The sequence below is a fragment of the Monodon monoceros genome, unplaced genomic scaffold (assembly GCF_005190385.1).
Source record: "Monodon monoceros isolate NGI ecotype Baffin Bay Population unplaced genomic scaffold, NGI_Narwhal_1 Super_Scaffold_7, whole genome shotgun sequence".
In the NCBI taxonomy this organism is placed as follows: Eukaryota; Metazoa; Chordata; class Mammalia; order Artiodactyla; family Monodontidae; genus Monodon; species Monodon monoceros.
Window position 1 is genome coordinate 85,317,981 of NW_021703784.1, and position 20,412 is coordinate 85,338,392.

The 20,412-nt window shown below is 38.8% G+C and overlaps 1 protein-coding gene across 6 annotated transcripts in view; it reads right to left on the reverse strand.

Annotated features, from left to right (window-relative positions):
- Window positions 1-1,527: 1,527 nt before the first annotated feature.
- TRAF6 (TNF receptor associated factor 6) overlaps window positions 1,528-20,412 on the reverse strand; it is a 24,614-nt gene continuing 5,729 nt past the window's right edge. For 4 of the 6 annotated variants that reach the window (XM_029208002.1, XM_029208003.1, XM_029208001.1 and 1 more), the window contains 6 exons: window positions 20,007-20,327; window positions 16,100-16,250; window positions 15,013-15,171; window positions 13,616-13,687; window positions 4,122-4,199; window positions 1,528-2,771 (listed from right to left, as the gene is read on the reverse strand). In XM_029208002.1, coding sequence (XP_029063835.1) covers window positions 1,902-2,771; window positions 4,122-4,199; window positions 13,616-13,687; window positions 15,013-15,171; window positions 16,100-16,250; window positions 20,007-20,305 — 1,629 coding nt within the window. In that variant the 5' untranslated portion in view covers window positions 20,306-20,327 and the 3' untranslated portion in view covers window positions 1,528-1,901. Of the gene's footprint in view, window positions 2,772-4,121; window positions 4,200-13,615; window positions 13,688-15,012; window positions 15,172-16,099; window positions 16,251-20,006 lie in introns of all 6 variants that reach the window. The other 2 variants (XM_029208000.1, XM_029207999.1) reach the window with 1 other exon arrangement.

The window sequence follows — 20,412 nt, forward strand, 5'->3', positions numbered from 1 at the left end:
CAGGGGCCACGGAGCACGAACTGCCAGCAAGCCAACTGTGAGCTAGCGACGGGCAGCTGCCGCTAATGGCGGCACTGGGAACAGGGTCCCTGTATGACCTTTCTTTTCCCCCCACTTTATAGAATAAACCCACCAGAGCAGGAGCCTGGATGTGGGGTGGGTAAGGAGAGTAGACAGAAAAGTAAAGGGAAAGGTCAGAGTGACCTTTGGGTCTGCCCGGAACCGAGACCATTTCCTTTGCACGGTTTCTTGGCTTCCTCTTGAAATGAAGGCTGATCTTGAACACCGGCCAGGGGCTCTGATTTGGCCTCTCTGGAGTTGCAGGACTACCTCAGACAACTTTAAACAATCTTGTGTAAACAGCATGGTGTAGGGGTCCTCTCAGATTCTTCATAAGAGCCTGTACTAGTTGTGGGACTCCCTGAGAACTACATTTCACCATAATCTTTAGTATCTAAGGCTTTTAACAAATATCTAGTGGCACAAAACCCATCCCTCCCTGTTAGGAACAACTGGCCACTTCAATACATTCCACGTGATCCTCCTCAGGTATGAACTGTGGGACTAAAGCCACCCACTCCAGTCAAGTCCTGATATAATCACTATGACTTCCAACCTTGGTTTGGTGACCTCTCAGGTACACCAATGATCTCCCAAGTATTAAGAAATTCTGCATTTAGGACAGCAATTTTCTTCCATTAATTGAACTAAACCAGAAGGTGTTCAAAAGAGCTGAAAATTTCTGGCTCAAATAGCTTTTCTCACCACCAATGAGCTGCCCTATTGGTTGACTAGTTGAGCCATTTAAAATTTTTGTTGGTGATTATGTGTGTGCATCTCCTTGTCCTACAACCATTAGGCAACAGAGAACATAGGTAGGCCTGTGGAATTCACTCTGCCTGGAATAGACAAAAGGGATTTATAGCATTAACACCCAGCAGCTGGTTTCCACATGGTTCTCAGAGTTCTAAACTCTGGACAAGATGCTACTTTGTAGCCTCAAGTAAATAAGCAAGGTACAATGAAACAAGAATTATTCAACAAACAACATATCCACACTTAGTAAGCTTATATTTAGGGTTTAAACTAGTCCCTGAATATCCTTAAAAACACCCTGCAGGCGGAAAAAACAGGGTTAATGAGAACTTAAACTTTCCAAGGATTATGGTTCAAATCCTCTGAAATCTACAGGAGTTCAAATAAAATGAGAACTCAAGAATAATAATTATTCTCGCTGGCACCAGCACGAGGCGGTAGTGATTCTCAAGTTTAATATATTGCATCTAACACTATAAGAATACGTGGAAATTTTATGGAACGTCCGTTATTATTAAAAGGTTTGAGCTTTACTACTCCAAACCTGGGTTTGACAATAAACCCCCCTGGAGCAAGAGCCCATGAAAATAAAACAAAGAGATATCCTACTAGACGAACAACTGCTGCAGTAGGCCACAGGCACTTTGAGTGTAACCATTTTTAAAAGGCAGGGAACACGTACATTCCCGAGAAAACTGCTTCATATATATATTTTTTTTTTTTTTTGCGGTACGCGGGCCTCTCACTGTTGTGGCCTCTCCCGTTGCGGAGCACAGGCTCCGGACGCACAGGCTCAGTGGCCATGGCTCACGGGCCTAGCTGCTCCGTGGCATGTGGGATCTTCCCAGACCGGGGCACGAACCCGTGTCCCCTGCATCAGCAGGTGGACTCTCAACCACTGCGCCACCAGGGAAGCCCTGCTTCAGATATTTTTAACAGGGAAGTGGCAAGTGACCTCTCTAACCACATTCACTGGTGGGTATATCTTCCCCATTGCTTTTTTTGTTTGTATGTTATTGAAAAGAGGGTAAGTTTTCTCCAAATGTTTTTTCTGTTGTTTTGTTTCTTAAACAAATGAGGGGATGCTATATCCCCAAGTCAGTACTTCGTGGTTGAAAACCCTCCCTCCGAAGACTGCCCATGTCAAAGCGGGTGGAGACCTCACAGCGTACTAATAACGTGTCGTCCTTGATGAAGGTTCTTTGTCTTAGGGCTTCCAGATGCATAAAGGTCACATAGCCAAACCCTTTGGGGTTCCGTGGGATTGTGGGTCTCTGGAAGGCAAGCAGCTCTGGTTTGGCGTCCATTATCTCTTCATGGTTTTGCCTTACAGGTGCTTCAGACTGATCAAGGATGGTAAGGCGTATCGTACCCTGGAAGGGCCATGGGAGGTGGCTGTCATACTCTCCTTGCATCGTGTGGACGAAGAGGGATATGTAGTTGGCACAGCGCTGTGCAGTCGGTAGCTGCAGGTGCAGGCGCATGCATAGTTTGTAGCCGGGTTTGCCTGTGTAGAATCCGGGGCTGTGAATGACAACAGGTTTCTCCTCTTCTTGAGATTTCAAGTGCATCCCAAAATTGCCAATCTTCCAGATGTAAATTCCATTGCACTGCTGTGCTTCTATTTCAGCAACTTTGTCCTCAAGGGTTCGAACAGTTCGTTTTAGCTCACTTACATACGTGCTCTGAGTTTCCATTTTTGCAGTCAGCTCCCGGATTTGATGGTCTTGTCTTACAAGGCGACCCTCTAACTGTTGAATGGTTTCTTGGAAATTCTGGACCTCTGAGTGACACCCAGAGGAAATCCGGGGCAGAGAGGCAGAATCACATGGCAGCATGCCACGCTGAGGTGCGGGAGCTATCGCAAGGCTTAAAGTCTGAACAGCCTGGGCCATCATTCTCATGTGCGACTGGGTATCCTCTTGCAGGTGGCGTGCCAAGTGATTCCTCTGCATCTGAAAATCACGCACAGGCCTTAGGTTAGGAACAGAGACGTGAGCACCAGGAAAGAGACCTAGCCAAGCCAAATAAAAGGTTTTTAAGCCATGTCATCACTTCCCTCAATCCCCTACAACCTTCTTTGATTTCATCAGATTCTCAATCCAGTAAGATGATCTTGCCTCCTAATTCCCTGAAAAACCGAGAGGCTATCTGCTGAATAATCGTTCAGGGACTCAGAAAAAAACCTCCCTCCTACCTGTAAAAGGATCAGGATCTATACTCATCCTTCTTCTCTGATTCAGAGCTGACTCTCCTCTTGTCCTAGATTAATGCTTCACCTGGGCTCTAACTGGCACCTGCCCCTTTTCAACACCTCAGAGATTCTGCTTAGCTATCCCCTTTCTCCTTTATTTTCAAACATTCTCTCCTCTTAACCCTTCCCCTCAGAACAGAATTAGTAAAGTCTTTCCTGTTTAAAAAAAGGGGCAAACCTCTCTATTGATCTTGTATCTCCCTCTAGCTAGTATCATTTTCTCCCTTCTCCTTTTATAACCAAGAGGAGTCCACCTGCACTGCCTGCCCCCAATCCCTCACTTATTTTTACAAATCTGTTGCAAAGTGGAATCTTCCCTGTCTTCATACTCTTCTAAGATCATCAAGAATAGCCTGTTATATGAAAAAAAAAATCATATAACAATTTTTATTGTAAGGGTAATTCATGTATATTACAGAAAAATAGGAAGTATAGATGATCAAAAAGAAAATAAGTTACCTATTATCTCACCTAACTACAATTAACATTTTGATACATTTCCTTTAAGTCTGTCTCTACGCACACAAACAATACAGAATTTTCTCACAAAGTGTAACCATACTATACACTATTTGCTCATTTTATTTTTTTAATTATTAAACACATACTTACTGTAAAAAAGTCAGATAAAAAGGCACAGTGGAAAAGCCGAAGTGTAATCGCACTCTCCAGAAAGATCAACTTATCATAAACAATGCTCCCTCTCAGACATTTGACACAAATGATCGCTAAGTCTTGAAACTAATTTTGGAGATCATAACAATAACTTCTCCTTGCCTGTTTCATCAACGTCTGAGACTGTTCATTCATGGCTCATTTCCTGTTCTACTTCTCTTTCCTGTACACTCTATATGATCCCAATCACACCTCCCATTATCATCACCAACTACTTCTCAAAATTAATATTCTGAGTCCCAATTTCTTGGAGCTTAAGACCACATAAACAATGTGTGTTGGCCATCTCCAATCCACTGGTATCCTCCACTACACCATATAACTTAATTTTCTTGATCTATATTCAAGAATTAAAAGGGAAAAAAAAAAACCTTACCTTTTCATGGCAACCAAAAGTACTGAATGTGCATGGAACTGGGGCTGTAGGACAGTCTAGATCATAATGATTAGGCATCTGAAAACCAAAACAAAGGTTGAAAAATGTTTTACCCTGCATATCATAGTCTAGTTTAACAAGATCACACTTGAAATGAAGAGTTACACTTCATCTAAACAAAATCATATACTGTCAGTGGCTGACTTTGTTACAATGGCTGAGTGAATAGTTGCAACAGAAACCAGTTAGCCCACAAAGATTAAAATGATATTTACGGACATCCTCCAGCTGGATTTTAGCTTGGACAAACCACTCCCCCTGCCCCACTGTTGGTCCATCACTGGAAAGAATAATTAGGAACAATAAGATGTCACTGAAATATCTGTAGCTGATGAGATGAGCAGATTGGCATTTGAAAAAGCCTGATTCAGTGTAAAATGATTGTGAGAGGATCAGCTTGGTACCTGGGAGAACAGCTCTGTGGCTGGTAGGGTCTTGGTGCTCGGGCGGGTGTCAGGCCTGTGTCTCTGAGGTGGCAGAGCCAAGTTCAGGACACTGGTCCACCAGAGACCTCCTGGCTCCATGTCACATCAAATGGTGAAAGCTCTCCCAGGGATCTCCATCTCAATGCTAAGACCCAGCTCCACCCAATGACCAGCAAGCTACAGTGCTGGACACCCCATGCCAAACAACTAGCAAGACAGGAACACAACCCCACCCATTAGCAGAGAGGCTGCCTAAAATCATAATAAGGTCACAGGCACCCCAAAACACACCCCCAGATGCGGTCCTGCCCACCAGAAAGACAAGATCTAGCCTCATCCACCAGAACACAGGCACCAGTCCCCTCCACCAGGAAGCCTACACAACCCACTGAACCAAGTTTAGCCACTGGGGACAGACACCAAAAACAACGGGAACTACAAACCTGCAGCCTTCAAAAAGGAGACCCCAAACACAGTAAGATAAGCAAAATGAGAAGACAGAGAAACACACAGCAGATGAAGGAGCAAGGTAAAAACCCACCAGACCAAACAAATGAAGAGGAAATAGGCAGTCTACCTGAAAAAGAATTCAGAGTAATGATAATAAAGATGATCCAAAATCTTGGAAATAGAATGGAGAAAATACAAGAAACAGTTAACAAAGACCTAGAAGAACTAAAGAGCAAACAAACAATGATAAACAACACAATAAATGAAATTAAAAATTCTCTAGAAGGAATCAATAGCAGAGTAACTGAGGCAGAAGAACGGATAAGTGACCTGGAAGATAAAATAGTGGAAATAACTACTGCAGATCAGAATAAAGAAAAAAGAATGAAAAGAATTGAGGACGGTCTTAGAGACCTCTGGGACAATATTAAACACACCAACATTCGAATTACAGGGGCCCCAGAAGTAGAGAAAGAGACAGGGACTGAGAAGATATTTGAAGAGATTATAGTTGAAAACTTTCCTAATATGGGAAAAGAAATAGTTAATCAAGTCCAGGAAGAGCAGAGAGTCCCATACAGGACAAATCCAAGGAGAAACACGCCAAGAAACATATTCATCAAACTATCAAAAATTAAATACAAAGAAAAAATATTAAAAGCAGCAAGGGAAAAGCAACAAATAACATACAAGGGAATCCCCATAAGTTTAACAGCTGATCTTTCAGCAGAAACTCTGCAAGCCAGAAGGGAGTGGCAGGACATATTTGAAGTGCTGAAAGGGAAAAACCTACAAACAAGATTACTCTACCCAACAAGGATCTCATTCAGATTCGACAGAAATATTAAAACCTTTACAGACTAGCAAAAGCTAAGAGAATTCAGCACCACCAAACCAGCTTTACAACAAATGTTAAAGGAACTTCTCTAGGCAGGAAACACAAGAGAAGGAAAAGACCTACAATAACAAACCCAAAACAATTAAGAAAATGGTAATAGGACCATACATATCAATAACTACCTTAAATGTAAATGGACTGAATACTCCAACCAAAAGACGAAGACTGGCTGAATGGATACAAAAAGAAGACCCGTATATATGCTGTCTACAAGAGACCCACTTCAGACCTAGGGACACACACAGACTGAAAGTGAGGGGAGGGAAAAAGATACTCCATGCAAATGGAAATCAAAAGAAAGCTAGAGCAGCAATTCTCGTACCAGACAAAATAGACTTTAAAATAAAGACTGTTACAAGAGACAAAGAAGGATACTACATAATGATCAAGGTATCAATCCAAGAAGAAGATATAACAACCGTAAATATTTATGCACCCAACACAGGAGCACCTCAATACATAAGGCAAATGCTAAGAGCCATTAAAGAGGAAACTGGCAGTAACACAATCATAGTAGGGGACTTTAACACCCCACTTTCACCAATGGACAGATCATCCAAAATGAAAATAAATAAGGAAACACAAGCTTTAAATGACACATTAAACAAGATGGACTTAATTGATATTTATAGGACATTACATCCAAAAGCAATAGAATATACTTTCTCCTCAAGTGCTCATGGAACATTCTCCAGGATAGATCATTATCTTGGGTCACAAATCAAGCCTTGGTAAATTTAAGAAAATTGAAATCATATCAAGTATCTTTTCTGACCACAGCACTATGAGACTAGATATCAATTACAGGAAAAAAATCTGTAAAAAATACAAACACATGGAGGCTAAACAATACACTACTTAATAACCAACAGATCACTAAAGAAATCAAAGAGGAAATCAAAAAATACCTAGAATCAAACGACAATGAAAACACGATGACCCAAAACCTATGGGATGAAGCAAAAGCAATTCTGAGAGGGAAGTTTATAGCAATACAATCCTTCCTCAAGAAACATCTCAAATAAACAACCTAACCTTACACCTAAAGCAATTAGAGAAAGAAGAACAAAAAAACCCCAAAGTCAGCAGAAGGAAAGAAATCATAAAGATCAGACCAGAAATAAATGAAAAAGAAATGAAGGAAACAATAGCAAAGATCAATAAAACTAAAAGCTGGTTCTTTGAGAAAATAAACGAAATTGATAAACCATTAGCCAGACTCATCAAGAAAAAAAGGGAGAAGACTCAAATCAATAGAACTAGAAATGAAAAAGGAGAAGTAACAACTGACACTGCAGAAATACAAAGCATCATGAGAGATTACTACAAGCAACTATATGCCAATAAAATGGGCAACCTGGAAGAAATGGACAAATTCTTAGAAAAGCACAACCTTCCAAGACTGAACCACGAAGAAATAGAAATTATAAACAGACCAATCACAAGCACTGAAATTGAGACTGTGATTTAAAATATTCCAACAAACAAAAGCCCAGGACCAGATGGCTTCACAGGTGAATTCTATCAATTTAGAGAAGAGCTAACACCTATCCTTCTCAAACTCTTCCAAAATATAGCAGAGGGAGGAACACTCCCAAACTCATTCCATGAGTCCACCATCACCCGGATACCAAAACCAGACAAAGATGTCACAAAGAAAGAAAACTACAGGCCAATATCACTGATGAACATAGATGCAAAAATCCTCAACAAAATACTAGCAAACAGAATCCAACAGCACATTAAAAGGACATACACCATGATCAAGTGGAGTTTATCCCAGGAATGCAAGGATTCTTCAGTATACACAAATCAATCAATGTGATAAACCATATCAACAAACTGAAGGATAAAAACCATATAATCATTTCAATAGATGCAGAAGAAGCTTGTGACAAAATTCAACACCCATTATGACAAAAACCCTCCAGAAAGTAGGCATAGAGGGAACGTACCTCAACACTATAAAGGCCATATATGACAAACCCACAGCCAACATCATTCTCAATGGGGAAAAACTGAAACCACTCCCTCTAAGATCCAGAACAAGACAAGGTTGTCCATTCTCACCACTATTATTCAACATAGTTATGGAAGTTTTAGCCACAGCAATCAGAGAAGAAAAAGAAATAAGAGGAATCCAAATCAGAAAAGAAGTAAAGCTGTCACTGTTTGCAGATGACATGATACTATACATAGAGAATCCTAAAGATCCCACCAAAAAACTACTAGAGCTAATTCAATGAATTTGGTAAAGTAGCAGGACACAAAATTAATGCACAGAAATCTCTTGCATTCCTATACACTAATGATGAAAAATCTGCAAGAGAAATTAAGGAAACACTCCCATTTACCACTGCAACAAAAAGAATAAAATACCTAGGAATAAAGCTACCTAAGGAGACAAAAGACCTGTATGCAGAAAACTGTAAGACACTGATGAAAGAAATTAAAAATGATGCAAACAGATGAAGGGATATACCATGTTCTTGGATCGGAAGAATCAACATTGTGAAAATGACTCTACTACCCAAAGCAATCTACAGATTCAATGCAATCCCTATCAAACTACCAATGGCATTTTTCACAGAACTAGAACAAAAATTTTCACAATTTGTATGGATACACTAAAGACCCCAAAGAGCCAAAGTAATCTTGAGAAAGAAAATCAGAGCTGGAGGAATCAGGTTCCCTGACTTCGAACTATACTACAAAGCTACAGTAATCAAGACAGTATGGTACTGGCACAAAAACAGAAATATACATCAGTGGAACAGGATCAAAAGTCCAGAGATAAACCCACGCACACACGGTCACCTTATTTTTGATAAAGGAGGCAAGAATACACAACGGAGAAAAAACAGCCTATTCAGTAAGTGGTACTGGGAAAACTGGACAGCTATATGTAAAAGAATGAAATTAGTACACTCCCTAACGCCATACACAAAAATAAACTCAAAATGGATTAAAGACCTAAATGTAAGGCCAGACACTATAAAACTCTTAGAGGAAAACATAGGAAGAACACTCTATGACATAAATCACAGCAAGATCCTTCTTGACCACCTCCTAGCGAAATGGAAATAAAAAGAAAAATAAACAAATGGGATCTAATGAAACTTAAAAGCTTTTGCACAGCAAAGGAAACCATAAACAAGATGAAAAGACAACCGTCAGAATGGGAGAAAATATTTGCAAATGAAGCAACTGACAGAGGATTAATCTCCAAAATTTACAAGCAGCTCATGCAGCTCAATATCAAAGAAACAAACAACCCAATCCAAAAATGGGCTGTAGACCTAAATAGACATTTCTCCAAAGAAGATATACAGATTGCCAACACATGAAAGTATGCTCAACATCACTAATCATTAGAGAAATGCAAATCAAAACTACAATGAAGTATCACCTCACACCTGTCAGAATGGCCATCATCAAAAAATCTGGAAACGATAAATGCTGGAGAGGGTGCGGAGAAAAGGGAACTCTCTTGCACTGTTGGTGGGAATGTAAATTGATACAGCCACTATGGAGAACAGTATGGAGGCTCCTTAAAAAACTAAAAATAGAACTACCATACGACCCAGCAATCCCACTACTGGGCATATATCCTGAGAAAGCCATAATTCGGAAAGACGCATGTATCACAGTGTTCACTGCAGCTCTATTTACAATAGCCAGGATGTGGAAGCTACCTGTGTCCATTGACAGATGAATGGATAAAGAAGATGTGGCACATATATACAATGGAATATTACTCAGCCATAAAAAGAAACAAAATTGAGTTATTTGTAGTGAGGTTGATGGACCTAGAGTCTGTCATACAGAGTGAAGTCAGAAAGTGAAAAACAAATACTGTATGCTAACACATATACACGGAATTAAAAAAAAAAAAAGGTTCGAAGAACCTAGGGGCAGGACAGGAATAAAGATGCAGACAGAGAATGGACTTGAGCACACGGGAGGGGGAAGAGAAAGCTGGGACAAAGTGAGAGAGTAGCACTGATGTATACACACTACCAAATGTAAAACAGATAGCTAGTGGGAAGCAGCTGCATAGCACAGGGAGATGAGCTTGCTGCTTTGTGACCACCTAGAGGAGTGGGATAGGGAGGGTGGGAGGGAGACGCAAGAGGGAGGAGATATGGGGATATATGTGTATGTGTAGCTGATTCACTTTGTTACAAAGCAGAAACTAACACACCATTGTAAAGCAATTATACTCCAATAAAGATGTTAAAAAGAAAAAAAAAAAAAGAGCAGCTTCCAAGATCACTAGAGTCTGGTGGGTCTAGGAACATGAGCCCTGTTGGTTTTCAGAGTTAGGTATTTGGGGAGCTTATCTCTCCAGTGTATGTCTTAAAAGTTGAAATGCCTGAGGAGTGGGTTTGGACCCTTCAGTCCTCAGGGAGAAGCTCCAGGGTTTGAGTTCCCTCCTGCTTGTGGGTATATGGTGAGATTGTTTCCTAGCCTTTCCTACCCACCTTGATGTGATTTTCTTCTCATTTGCCTAATGTGTAGTCATTACTCAGCCAGCCTTTAGGTTTTTATAAGAGGAAGTTGTTCCATGTGTAGCTGTAGACTCTTGGGAGGAGGTGAATTCACAGGCATCATATTGAGTTGGCCAAAAAGTTCGTTCGGGTTTTTCCAACATTTTATGGAAAACCCGAACGAACTTTTTGGCCAATCCAATACATAGCTGTCTTGAACAGGAACTGCAATATGATGTTCTTAAGCAATTTTTTCTTCATTTTCAAATTAACTCCAGGTATCTAAGGGCCTCTTCAAAGCAATACCTGGCTGGATTTAGATTGGCTAATGCATATATATAAAAGTTGTTTTGCAGCTCTGTTAAGCTTATTTTATAATTGAGACTTAGCTGATTTAGACTGGCTTTGCATCAACATAAAATGTATTTTATCAACTTAAAAAAATGATATTTACTTCCAAAAGTCACAAAGGAAGGAAATATCAACGTCTCATACCATGCCCCCAAATCACTCAAAATTCATTTCAAGAAAATGAATTTATTCCTATTGCCAGGGAACTGGCACCCTCTAGCGGCATTATAAAGAAAAAGTACCTTCTGATGTCAACCATGACCCAACTAAGACTCTCACTGTGGTCCAGGCCACTGAATCCCTATTCAATAAACTATATACGTTAGAGCCACTGACTGCACCCTGTCTTTCCCTCATGACCACCTTTCATAAATCTTCTTACTTTTTGTTAACCTGCACATGCTTTGACTACAATGGGGAGACTCAGATGTTAGAAGATATTTTAAGCACTTTAATAAAAGTTTTAAAGAAAGTCTCAGGCTTTGATTTGGGGACTCTAAATTCTTTAAGGTAAGATCCATTATGTAGAATCATGTTCTTTGAAAGTGGTAGTAAATTTCCTTTAGAAATTTAGTTTAGCTGTAATCATAGATATTTCAAGCAGAAACAACATCAGAGACCATTTAATCCAGTCCTTCATTTCGCATAATCTAGAATAGTGGTCAATAAAATTTTTTGTGAAGGGTCATACAGTAAATATTTTCAGCCTTGTAAGCCCTATGGAGTCTGTCCCAAGTACTCAGCTCTACCGTTGTGGCACAAAACCAGCCACATACAACACATGGGCATGGCTGTGTTCCAATAAAACTTATTTTAAAAAGCAGGCAGCAGCCAGATTTGGCTGGTGGGCTGGTTTGCTGATCCCTGATCTAGAATGTCCACTTTCTTGTCAGAGATCGGTGGGCAAGTAGTGGCACAGTCAGGGTTAAAATCTAGGTTTTTCTGACTCTAAACCTAGGGTTTTTTCCTACATTAAGTTTTACTTTTGCTGGATTTTAGATGTGCTGTGTGGTTTCCTTTAAGTATTAAAACAGAGCAAAAAGCAAAACCCGGGAGATGAGACTTCACAAGCAAAAAGTTACTTACACCTTCAAATTAAGGCCCTGTTGGAAAAAAACCTAAAGGACTCTTAACAAATGAATGGAAAAGTTCAGTTGAGGGACAGGTTTTGCTTGTTCCTACTTAGTAAGGTAATCAATTATGATCTCCGGGTTTGCAGATTTCATGAGTGTATATTTAGTGACTAATATTCATATTTTGTGGGTAAACCCTCCAAATGTCAGAAGATAGCAATCAGATGGAATTTTCCTTTCTCTATTAATAAAAAAAATGAATAGTTTTCTAATATAACTACTACTTCTGATGATGCCCCATCAGTGGTCTACAGGCAACTGAACAGAGGGGCTACAGATCCTGGAAATCTCAAAATCTCCCAACATGCCTCGGGGACATGGCTACAAATAACATCCTGCTACTGAATAGACTTGTTTCCTTCTATTTCATTGTTCTTACTTTTTCAACTGGTTTCTGGATACCTAAGATCCTTATTTCACAGAGTCTAAAGATGTATTGATATTTCTTATAAAGTTTCTGGTGTTTAAATGAGCATTTTAAATTATTTTTATCTAAAAATTACTTGGCTTTGGAACTTCTATGAATATATATAAACACAGGTATTATGTTAATGACTTAGGAATTTTAAGTACTCAGGGCTGAGTATTTTGTTCTTTCTGAAATTATTCATTATATTATTTGAAAAAATTCAGTTTTCTTAAAATTGAAATACAGATTTACAATACTGTTAGTTTCAAGTATATAGCAAAGTGACTCAGCTATGTATATATTTATATTTTTCAGATTACTTTCCATTATAGGTTGTTACAAGGTATTGAATATAGTTCCCTACTGTTATGTATATCCTTGTTGCTTATCTATTTTATGTATAGTAGTTGGTATCTGTTAATCTATACTAATTTATCCCTCCCCACTTCCCTTTCCCCTTTGGTAACCCTAAGTTTGTTTTCTATGTCTGTGAGTCTATTTGTTTTGTATATAAGATTCATTTGTGTTTTTCAGATTCCATATATAAGTGGTAACATAAAGCAATTGTCTTTGACTTACTTCACTTAGTATAATATTCTCTAGGTCCATCCATGTTGCTGCAAATGGAAGTATTTCATTCTTTTTTATGGCTGAGTAATATTCTATTATCTATATATATCACATCTTCTTAAACTAATCGGTTGTTTCCAAGTCTTGGCTATTATAAATAATGCTGCTATAAACACTGGGGTGCATGTACCTTTTCTTTTTTCTGGCCGTGCCGCGCAGCCTGCAGGATCTTAGTTCCCCGACCAGGAACTGAACCTGGGCCCTCGGCAGTGAAAGCGCAGAGTCCTAACCACCAGACCGCCAGGGAATTCCCCGTGTACCTTCTCAAATTAAGAGTTTTCATCTTTTGGGGATATATGCCCATGAGTGAGATTGCTGGATCATATGGTAGTTCTACTTTTAGCTTTTTAAGGAAACTCCATACTGTTTTCCATAGCGGCTGCACCAATTTACATTCCCACCAACAGTGAAGGAGGGTTCTCTTTTCCCCACACCCTCTCCAGAATATTATTTGTAGACTTTTTGATGATAAGTGTGTGAGGTGATACCTCATTGTGATTCTGATTTGCATTTAAAATTCACATAGTTTTATTTCTTCTTCAACCTGTGTTCATTTTGCCTTACTGATTTAAATTTTCAGTTAAAAATCTAATTCACTTCTTTAACCTATTTATGGAAATACTGATTTATGAAAGGGAATCATTATACCTGTTCTCTGATGAGCATGGTGTTGCAGTATTCACAGATGACATTTGCCAAAGGACAGTTCTGGTCATGAATCTAAATTTTATTAAAGAAATATAAGAAAAAAAGTGAGAAAACCTGAAAAGGCAACACCAACCTATTTTTTTTTGATGTGTGTAAAACAAAAATGTGAGAATAATCTATAAAGGTTATTTTCTCTCCCTTTGCCAGTGTAGTAATGAGATTCATCTCACCCTCCAGCTCTTTAACAGAATACGATAGTATACAAAAGATGCATCTGTGACTGTTTGGGCATCATTTAACAACATTATAATTCTCCAAAGACACCTTTCCAAAAACTTCCAGCAGCAGCATGATTCAATTAAAACTCTTATCAGGAGGTTAAAGAACAGAAGCATGATTAGGGCAGGAGGCCCATGTTCTCAAAGGCCCCAGAAAGGTGAGCCTTGTTTTCTAGAATACAAAAAATTTAAGAAATAATTAACCCTTCTGGTTAGGTCCATTTAATTTACTGAAGTTTAAGAAGACACCAATTTGCTCTAATTATGCCTCAGACTTTTTAGCAAGTTAGCTGACATTTTTTTGAATAATTCATCAACTTAATGAGCATAATATGCTTGATCTCATAAGAAAGTAGGGAAAATTAACAAGATAAATTTTTAAGAAATACAGTTGAAGGAAGTATCTTAATAGTTACAAAAGAACATAAATTGTATGTACACTATTTTAGTAAAAGGGACATAGGATACGGATCCAGGATCTAGGATCTCAGTGCTAGCTTTGCCATTGATAATATTAATATAAAATTACTTAATCTCTCTACATCCCAGTTTATAAATGGGAAAAATATTCTATGATCACGACGCTGTCAAGTGCCATGAAGTTTCTTTTTAAAAATAAATGTTTTAATTGAAGTATAACGTAAGTACAGATAAGTGAATTCATCATATGTGTTTGATGAATTATCACCAAAGGAACACACTTTGTAGGATTTAACTTAATCTCCTAAAAGTTTTAACCACTCATTCTCTTTTTTAAAGAGAAAAATATAAGTCTTATACAGTAATTATTTTATTTATTTGTCTCTAATCCAAGACTGGTCATTAAAATATCACATAGGGAAACAGATCAGCATATACCTTTCCTAAAAACTTGTTACTTGTAGATCTACTACTGTGGTAAGCAGTAGAAACAATGCTTCCTCAGAAAGAGATGAAAATATAAACTCTACACTCATTTACTAGAATGGTTTATTGAAATTACTTTCTTAAAAAATCAGTCTTCTCACAACTTATAATACAGACTCAGAACTGGATTAACATCTTCATCTACTGCTAACCCCCTCCACTGTACATTAAAAAAAACAGTAGTGGAATTAACAAATCCAAGTTAGTACATGCCTCTTTATCTTCAAATGCCATCGATACAGCACAGTTTACACAAGAAACCTGTCTCCTTGGACACTCCTTGACAATGTGAATATTAAGTTGGCATTTTTGGAAGGGACGTTGGCATTGGGGACAATTCATAAGAGCAAACTCACAATGTGCTCGGTGATCCTATGATGGAAAAAAATTATCAATTAGTATTTGCCAATCCTTAAGAAATCTAAATATAATCTCTTCAAAGAATATACTGTTCTCTTCTATAGAATTGTCCACTGAACCTACTTTGTTTAGTACACACCACAGAACCACAATATGAAGGCCTTAATGGGTTTTTTTCAAAGAATGGTTGTGAATTGAAAGTTTATACAAAGGATGTGACTTTTCAGGTTCATGTATCCAATTAGGGAAGAGAGTTGGAAAGAAGTCAGATTTTCTCATTATCAATTTAGTAGTGTCGAAAGGCTGCTCCTCCAAAAGGAGCTAAGTAAAGGGGGCAAGTTACAAATATATTTTAAATGCTTAATTTCAAATGGAACATAAGCAATATTTAACTTCTTGTAAAACCACCACACTAAGGATTGATTAATTTAAAAGCAAATTCTTTTATCTCGTGGCTTCAGTTAATCTCAAGCTATAGGAGAACTATATTATAGTTCATAATAAAATGAATAATTTAGAAAACCAGAGAAAAAAGTATGAGGGTGCTAAGACGATGGCGCTAAGAATGATGGCTACATGTGGCTTGCTGCTTATTTCAAAATGAGAGAAATGAAGCTATGGAATTAAAATGTGACACTTGTATTTAAAATGCTCTTCAGTTTTATTGCAGATAATGCTCACCCAAAAAACTTACAGAATACTGATTTATTTTTTATCATCACTGGGGCAAAGCCAGAGTAGATGGAAAAAGAAATTTCTGGTTTCTACTTATACTTATACTCAATAATGAAAGGGAAAGGGTTGGTATTAATTCAGCAAGAATTTGCTAACCAATCACTATATGCTAGGCACTGGCAATATCCAGATGGACACAGTAAAGTTCCTATTCTCTAGGAACTTCCCTGCCTATATGCTAACAGCTAGAAAATAACTTTAATACCTCAAGATGCCTCAGTTCCATCTTGTGCAGACAACCTTCATTTGGACACTTCACCATCAGAGAAAGAATCTCTCGTTTTGCAAAATTGTCAGGAAAGAGTTGATTTTCCAGCAGTATTTCATTGTCAACTGGACATTTGTGACCTGCATCCCTAAAAGAAACAAATAAAATACATATTATTTGGTAGATTTTAAACAAACATTCACATTAGAAAATACACACAACTTTAATTCACCACATATAAATTCTCTACTTATTTCCTATAGAAAATAAATGAACACATTATATTGTATAATATCACTAAAATAAACTGTCCTTTTATAGACAGTTTATGAACCATTCTTTTATGAAATGGATACAACTAGCACCATATGGATTATCTATCAAAAACTAGTATGGGATTTTAGATTGTGGGATAGATTTCAACCAAAAAATGAGAAGTTGAATAAAATCATATTTTGAACAACACAAATGAAGTGGAAGTTAAGGATGGGAATTTTGGCAGTCTAGCAGGCCTCTGTTCTATCAGCAGCTATTCAACATACTAGGGATATGTAACTAATTATATGCTGCTCAGAATATACCAATAACATGTCTATAGTTATTAGTCATAAGTAAAAATTAACCAATTAGCAGTAAGTAGCCCCACGAGGCCACATTTTAAGGTTTACCTTGAACAGTCATCAACACTGGCTCACGGGCAACAAAGGTTTCCTTTATTTTTATGTCTAGGGTACATACAATGCAATCAGGAGTTAAAGGACCTCTATGTCCTGCTTCCCAATGGTTTATTCTATCTTACGATGGGAACAACTACCCCAGGAAGCCTGGGTGTCTGTCATTCCCCTTTAACTTTTTGGGATGTTTCAATCTTCACTCACGAAATGTGGCAGGTCAGATAGGCTACAGAGCGTCAATCACGCAAACATTTGTTGCACACCTCCTACGTGTAAAGCAACAGTGGTGGTTCTTGTGCACGTAAAGGTGTTGAAAATGGGAGTCTGCTGTCAAATGCCTTAGAACTACAAAATGTGACCGACATAGTCAGTCTTTATAGGGCTTCTCTCACACTGCATGATATTATTCTACTGTCGAATATTTTTTGAGAACCAGGGACGTAAACAAGTTTATTGAAATATATTCCCCAAACGTAAGTGATGGATATCTAAGAGAAAATAAGAACCTTTCAAAGTAAACTGGAAACCATTATCCACCGCATTAGCAATCACTCCAAAGGAAAATGGAATTGGATTGAGATGCTGCCTTTTGATTCTCCGAATGACTATAACCGATGGGAAATTTCCGAGCCATTCTTTTAAGAACATTAAAGTTGAAGTAAGTGGTCATTTCTAGCTTAGAGGGAGATAGAAAAAAAAAAAAGCCTCACACTTCCTTTTGTAGGTTTTACTTCCTTTTCAGACCACTGTTCCACTATTTTCATGAATATCTTGCTGTTAAAAAACTGCTAAAGATTAGCTACCTGCCTGGGCATGGGTGACACTTGGGTTTTTCTGTACATCTTCACCTACAGGAAAATCAACGATCCATAATATGGTCCTATTTCTACCTAAATACAATATAAATTGAAAATCATTATAGACAGAAAAAAAAGGTGAGCCTTTACACTGCTCTCATGTATACCCTAAACCAGTAGTCTCAACTAGGGCCATTTTGACCACAGGGGACATCTGGCAACATCTGGAGACACTCTGGGTCTCACAACTGGGGAAGTGGGGCTATTTCACCATCCAGTGAGCAGAGGCCAGGAATGCTGTTAAGCATCCTACAACACCAGGACCTTCTTCCACGACAAAGAAGTATCTGGCTCAAAATGCCAACAGTGTGGAGGGTGAGAACACCAACTCTAGAGAGATGTTGCCAATTCACCATTGGGTGACATATTTTTCCCCCAAATTGAAACAAGACACATGCTCCCTTGTAACTTAAGTTAAGCCAATTCCCAAGTATGGATGTAGTTACCACAAATTCAAATTTTATAGAAAAGTTTAGCTAGACTAACAAGAAAAAAAAAAGAGAGGACTCAAATCAAATCAGAAATGAAAGAGGAGACATCACAACTGATACCACAGATACAAAGGATCAAAAGAGACTACTATGAACAATTATATGGCAACAGATTTGACAACCTAAAAGAAATGGATAAATTCCCAGAAACATGCAACCTACCAAGACTGAACCATAAAGAAACAGAAAATCTGAACAGACTACATTACTAGTAAGGAGAGTGAATCAGTAATCAAAAACCTCCCAACAGGGCTCCCCTGGTGGCGCAGTGGTTGAGAGTCCGCCTGCCGATGCAGGGGACACGGGTTCGTGCCCCGGTCCGGGAAGATCCCACATGCCGTGGAGCGGCTGGGCCCGTGAGCCATGGCCGCTGAGCCTGTGCGTCTGGAGCCTGTGCTCCGCAACGGGAGAGACCACAGCAGTGAGAGGCCCGCGTACCACAAAAAAAAAAGTCGAAAGAAAAAAACTTACAAGATGAGTGAACAGCCAGCTAACCTACTTAAAAATGATTTCACCAATATGACTAGATGCTTATTAGTTGAAGAACCTAAAATTCCCCCACTTCTTCCATTTTTTTGTCCTATATAGAACTCCTTAGTCACCTAAAAATATTCCCATCTAACTTCTGAATTATAGTAAAATGTATCTATTTCTTAGGAGATGAATTTTAATCATTTGTGGAAACCCCATATACTTCTGTTCAGTTGATGCAATCATGATTTACTGAGCACCTACTATGTATCAGGTGCTATTCCCGGCACTTAGGAAATATCAAGAACTAAAATAGATCTCAACCCCTGCTCTCAAGGAGCTTATACTCCAGGTGAGCAAGCAGACAATAAACACACAAATTATCTGTATTTTTAAATATGAAAAGTGTTAGAGAAAAAAAGAAAGGTAGGTAAGGGAGATAGAGAGTGTGGGAAGAGGTGGGGAAAGGCATGCTGCGGTATAAACAGGGTAGCCAAGGTACCTACGAGAAGGTGAGATCTGAGCCACACTGGAGGGAGTAAAGGGCACTGACTAAGCAGTTAACTGAAGTAAGATGCAGAGAGAACAGCTGAAGCCAACTCCCCAAGAGCATGCTTGACAAGTTCAAGGAACAGCAAAGAGTGAATTGGTAGAGGGGAGGGGAGCCTAATAGAGAGGTGATCAGAAAATTTATGGACCTATCATAAAAGGCCTTACAAGGGCTTTCTTTGGCTTTTACTCCCAGATGACCTGCTGCAATGCTCTGAGCAGAGATGACATCATCTTACTTATTTTTACCAGGTTCATTCTGGCTGCTATATTGAGAACAGCCTGGAAGAAGGCAAGGGTGGAAGTAGGGAGGCCTGTGAGAGAGTTGATGGTGATTCAGAACAGGGTGAGGCAGGGATTGAATTCTGGATATATTATGAAGGCAGAGCCATCAATCAAAACTTTCTTTAAAAATACTCGTTATTTTACAGTTGTCCATAGGCAGCAGGTAGCAGACAAAATTTAATGTGGCTAAAATGAGAATAATGATTACTCATAAAGTCAGCATTATTTGTATGGTTGAAATTATCGTATTCTAGTAGGATCATCATTTAAGGTACATTATTTTAAATTATTTTCTTAAAGCTTAGAGACACACCCTAGTCTACAATACAACTGCTTTAATTAGTAGAAGTAGCTACTTATTGTTTATTTATCTGAGGGTCAAAGGAGAGGAGGACATAGTAATTACCTTTCATACTACAGTAGGAACTGGAATAAGAATGTAAATTTCTCAGTTTTCTGTTCAGTGTTCTTCTTCCTGAAGTAGCTTTTTATGTATAAGACTATTCTTGGGATGCCCTGTGTTCTATGTAATAATGTTCTATTTGGCTGTTATAGGTTCATTCTTATGCTCACGTACCTTATTGATTTGATGATGCAGGCTTTGCAGAACCTGTGGCCGCACGGTGTTTGCACTGCTTCCCGTAATGCCATCAAGCAGATGGGGCATTCATACTTGCTTTCCAGGGGTGGGTCAAATTCCACGTCATAGCCCTGGATCTCTTCCATAAAAGAGCTGGAAAGATTCACTGTGCTGGCAGTTCCACTCACACTCTCATCTTTGGCTGCAGCACCACAGGAGCTGGCGGCCATGGCAGCACAGCAGTCGCTCTCGGACTGGCTGGATCCACAGCTGTTTTCCCAGTGTAGCAGACTCATAGTAAGGTGATTATCGACTGCTCTGAAGAAATAGCAAGACAAAAAATGCCTTCACATACACATACACACACACACACACACACACACACACACACACACACACACAC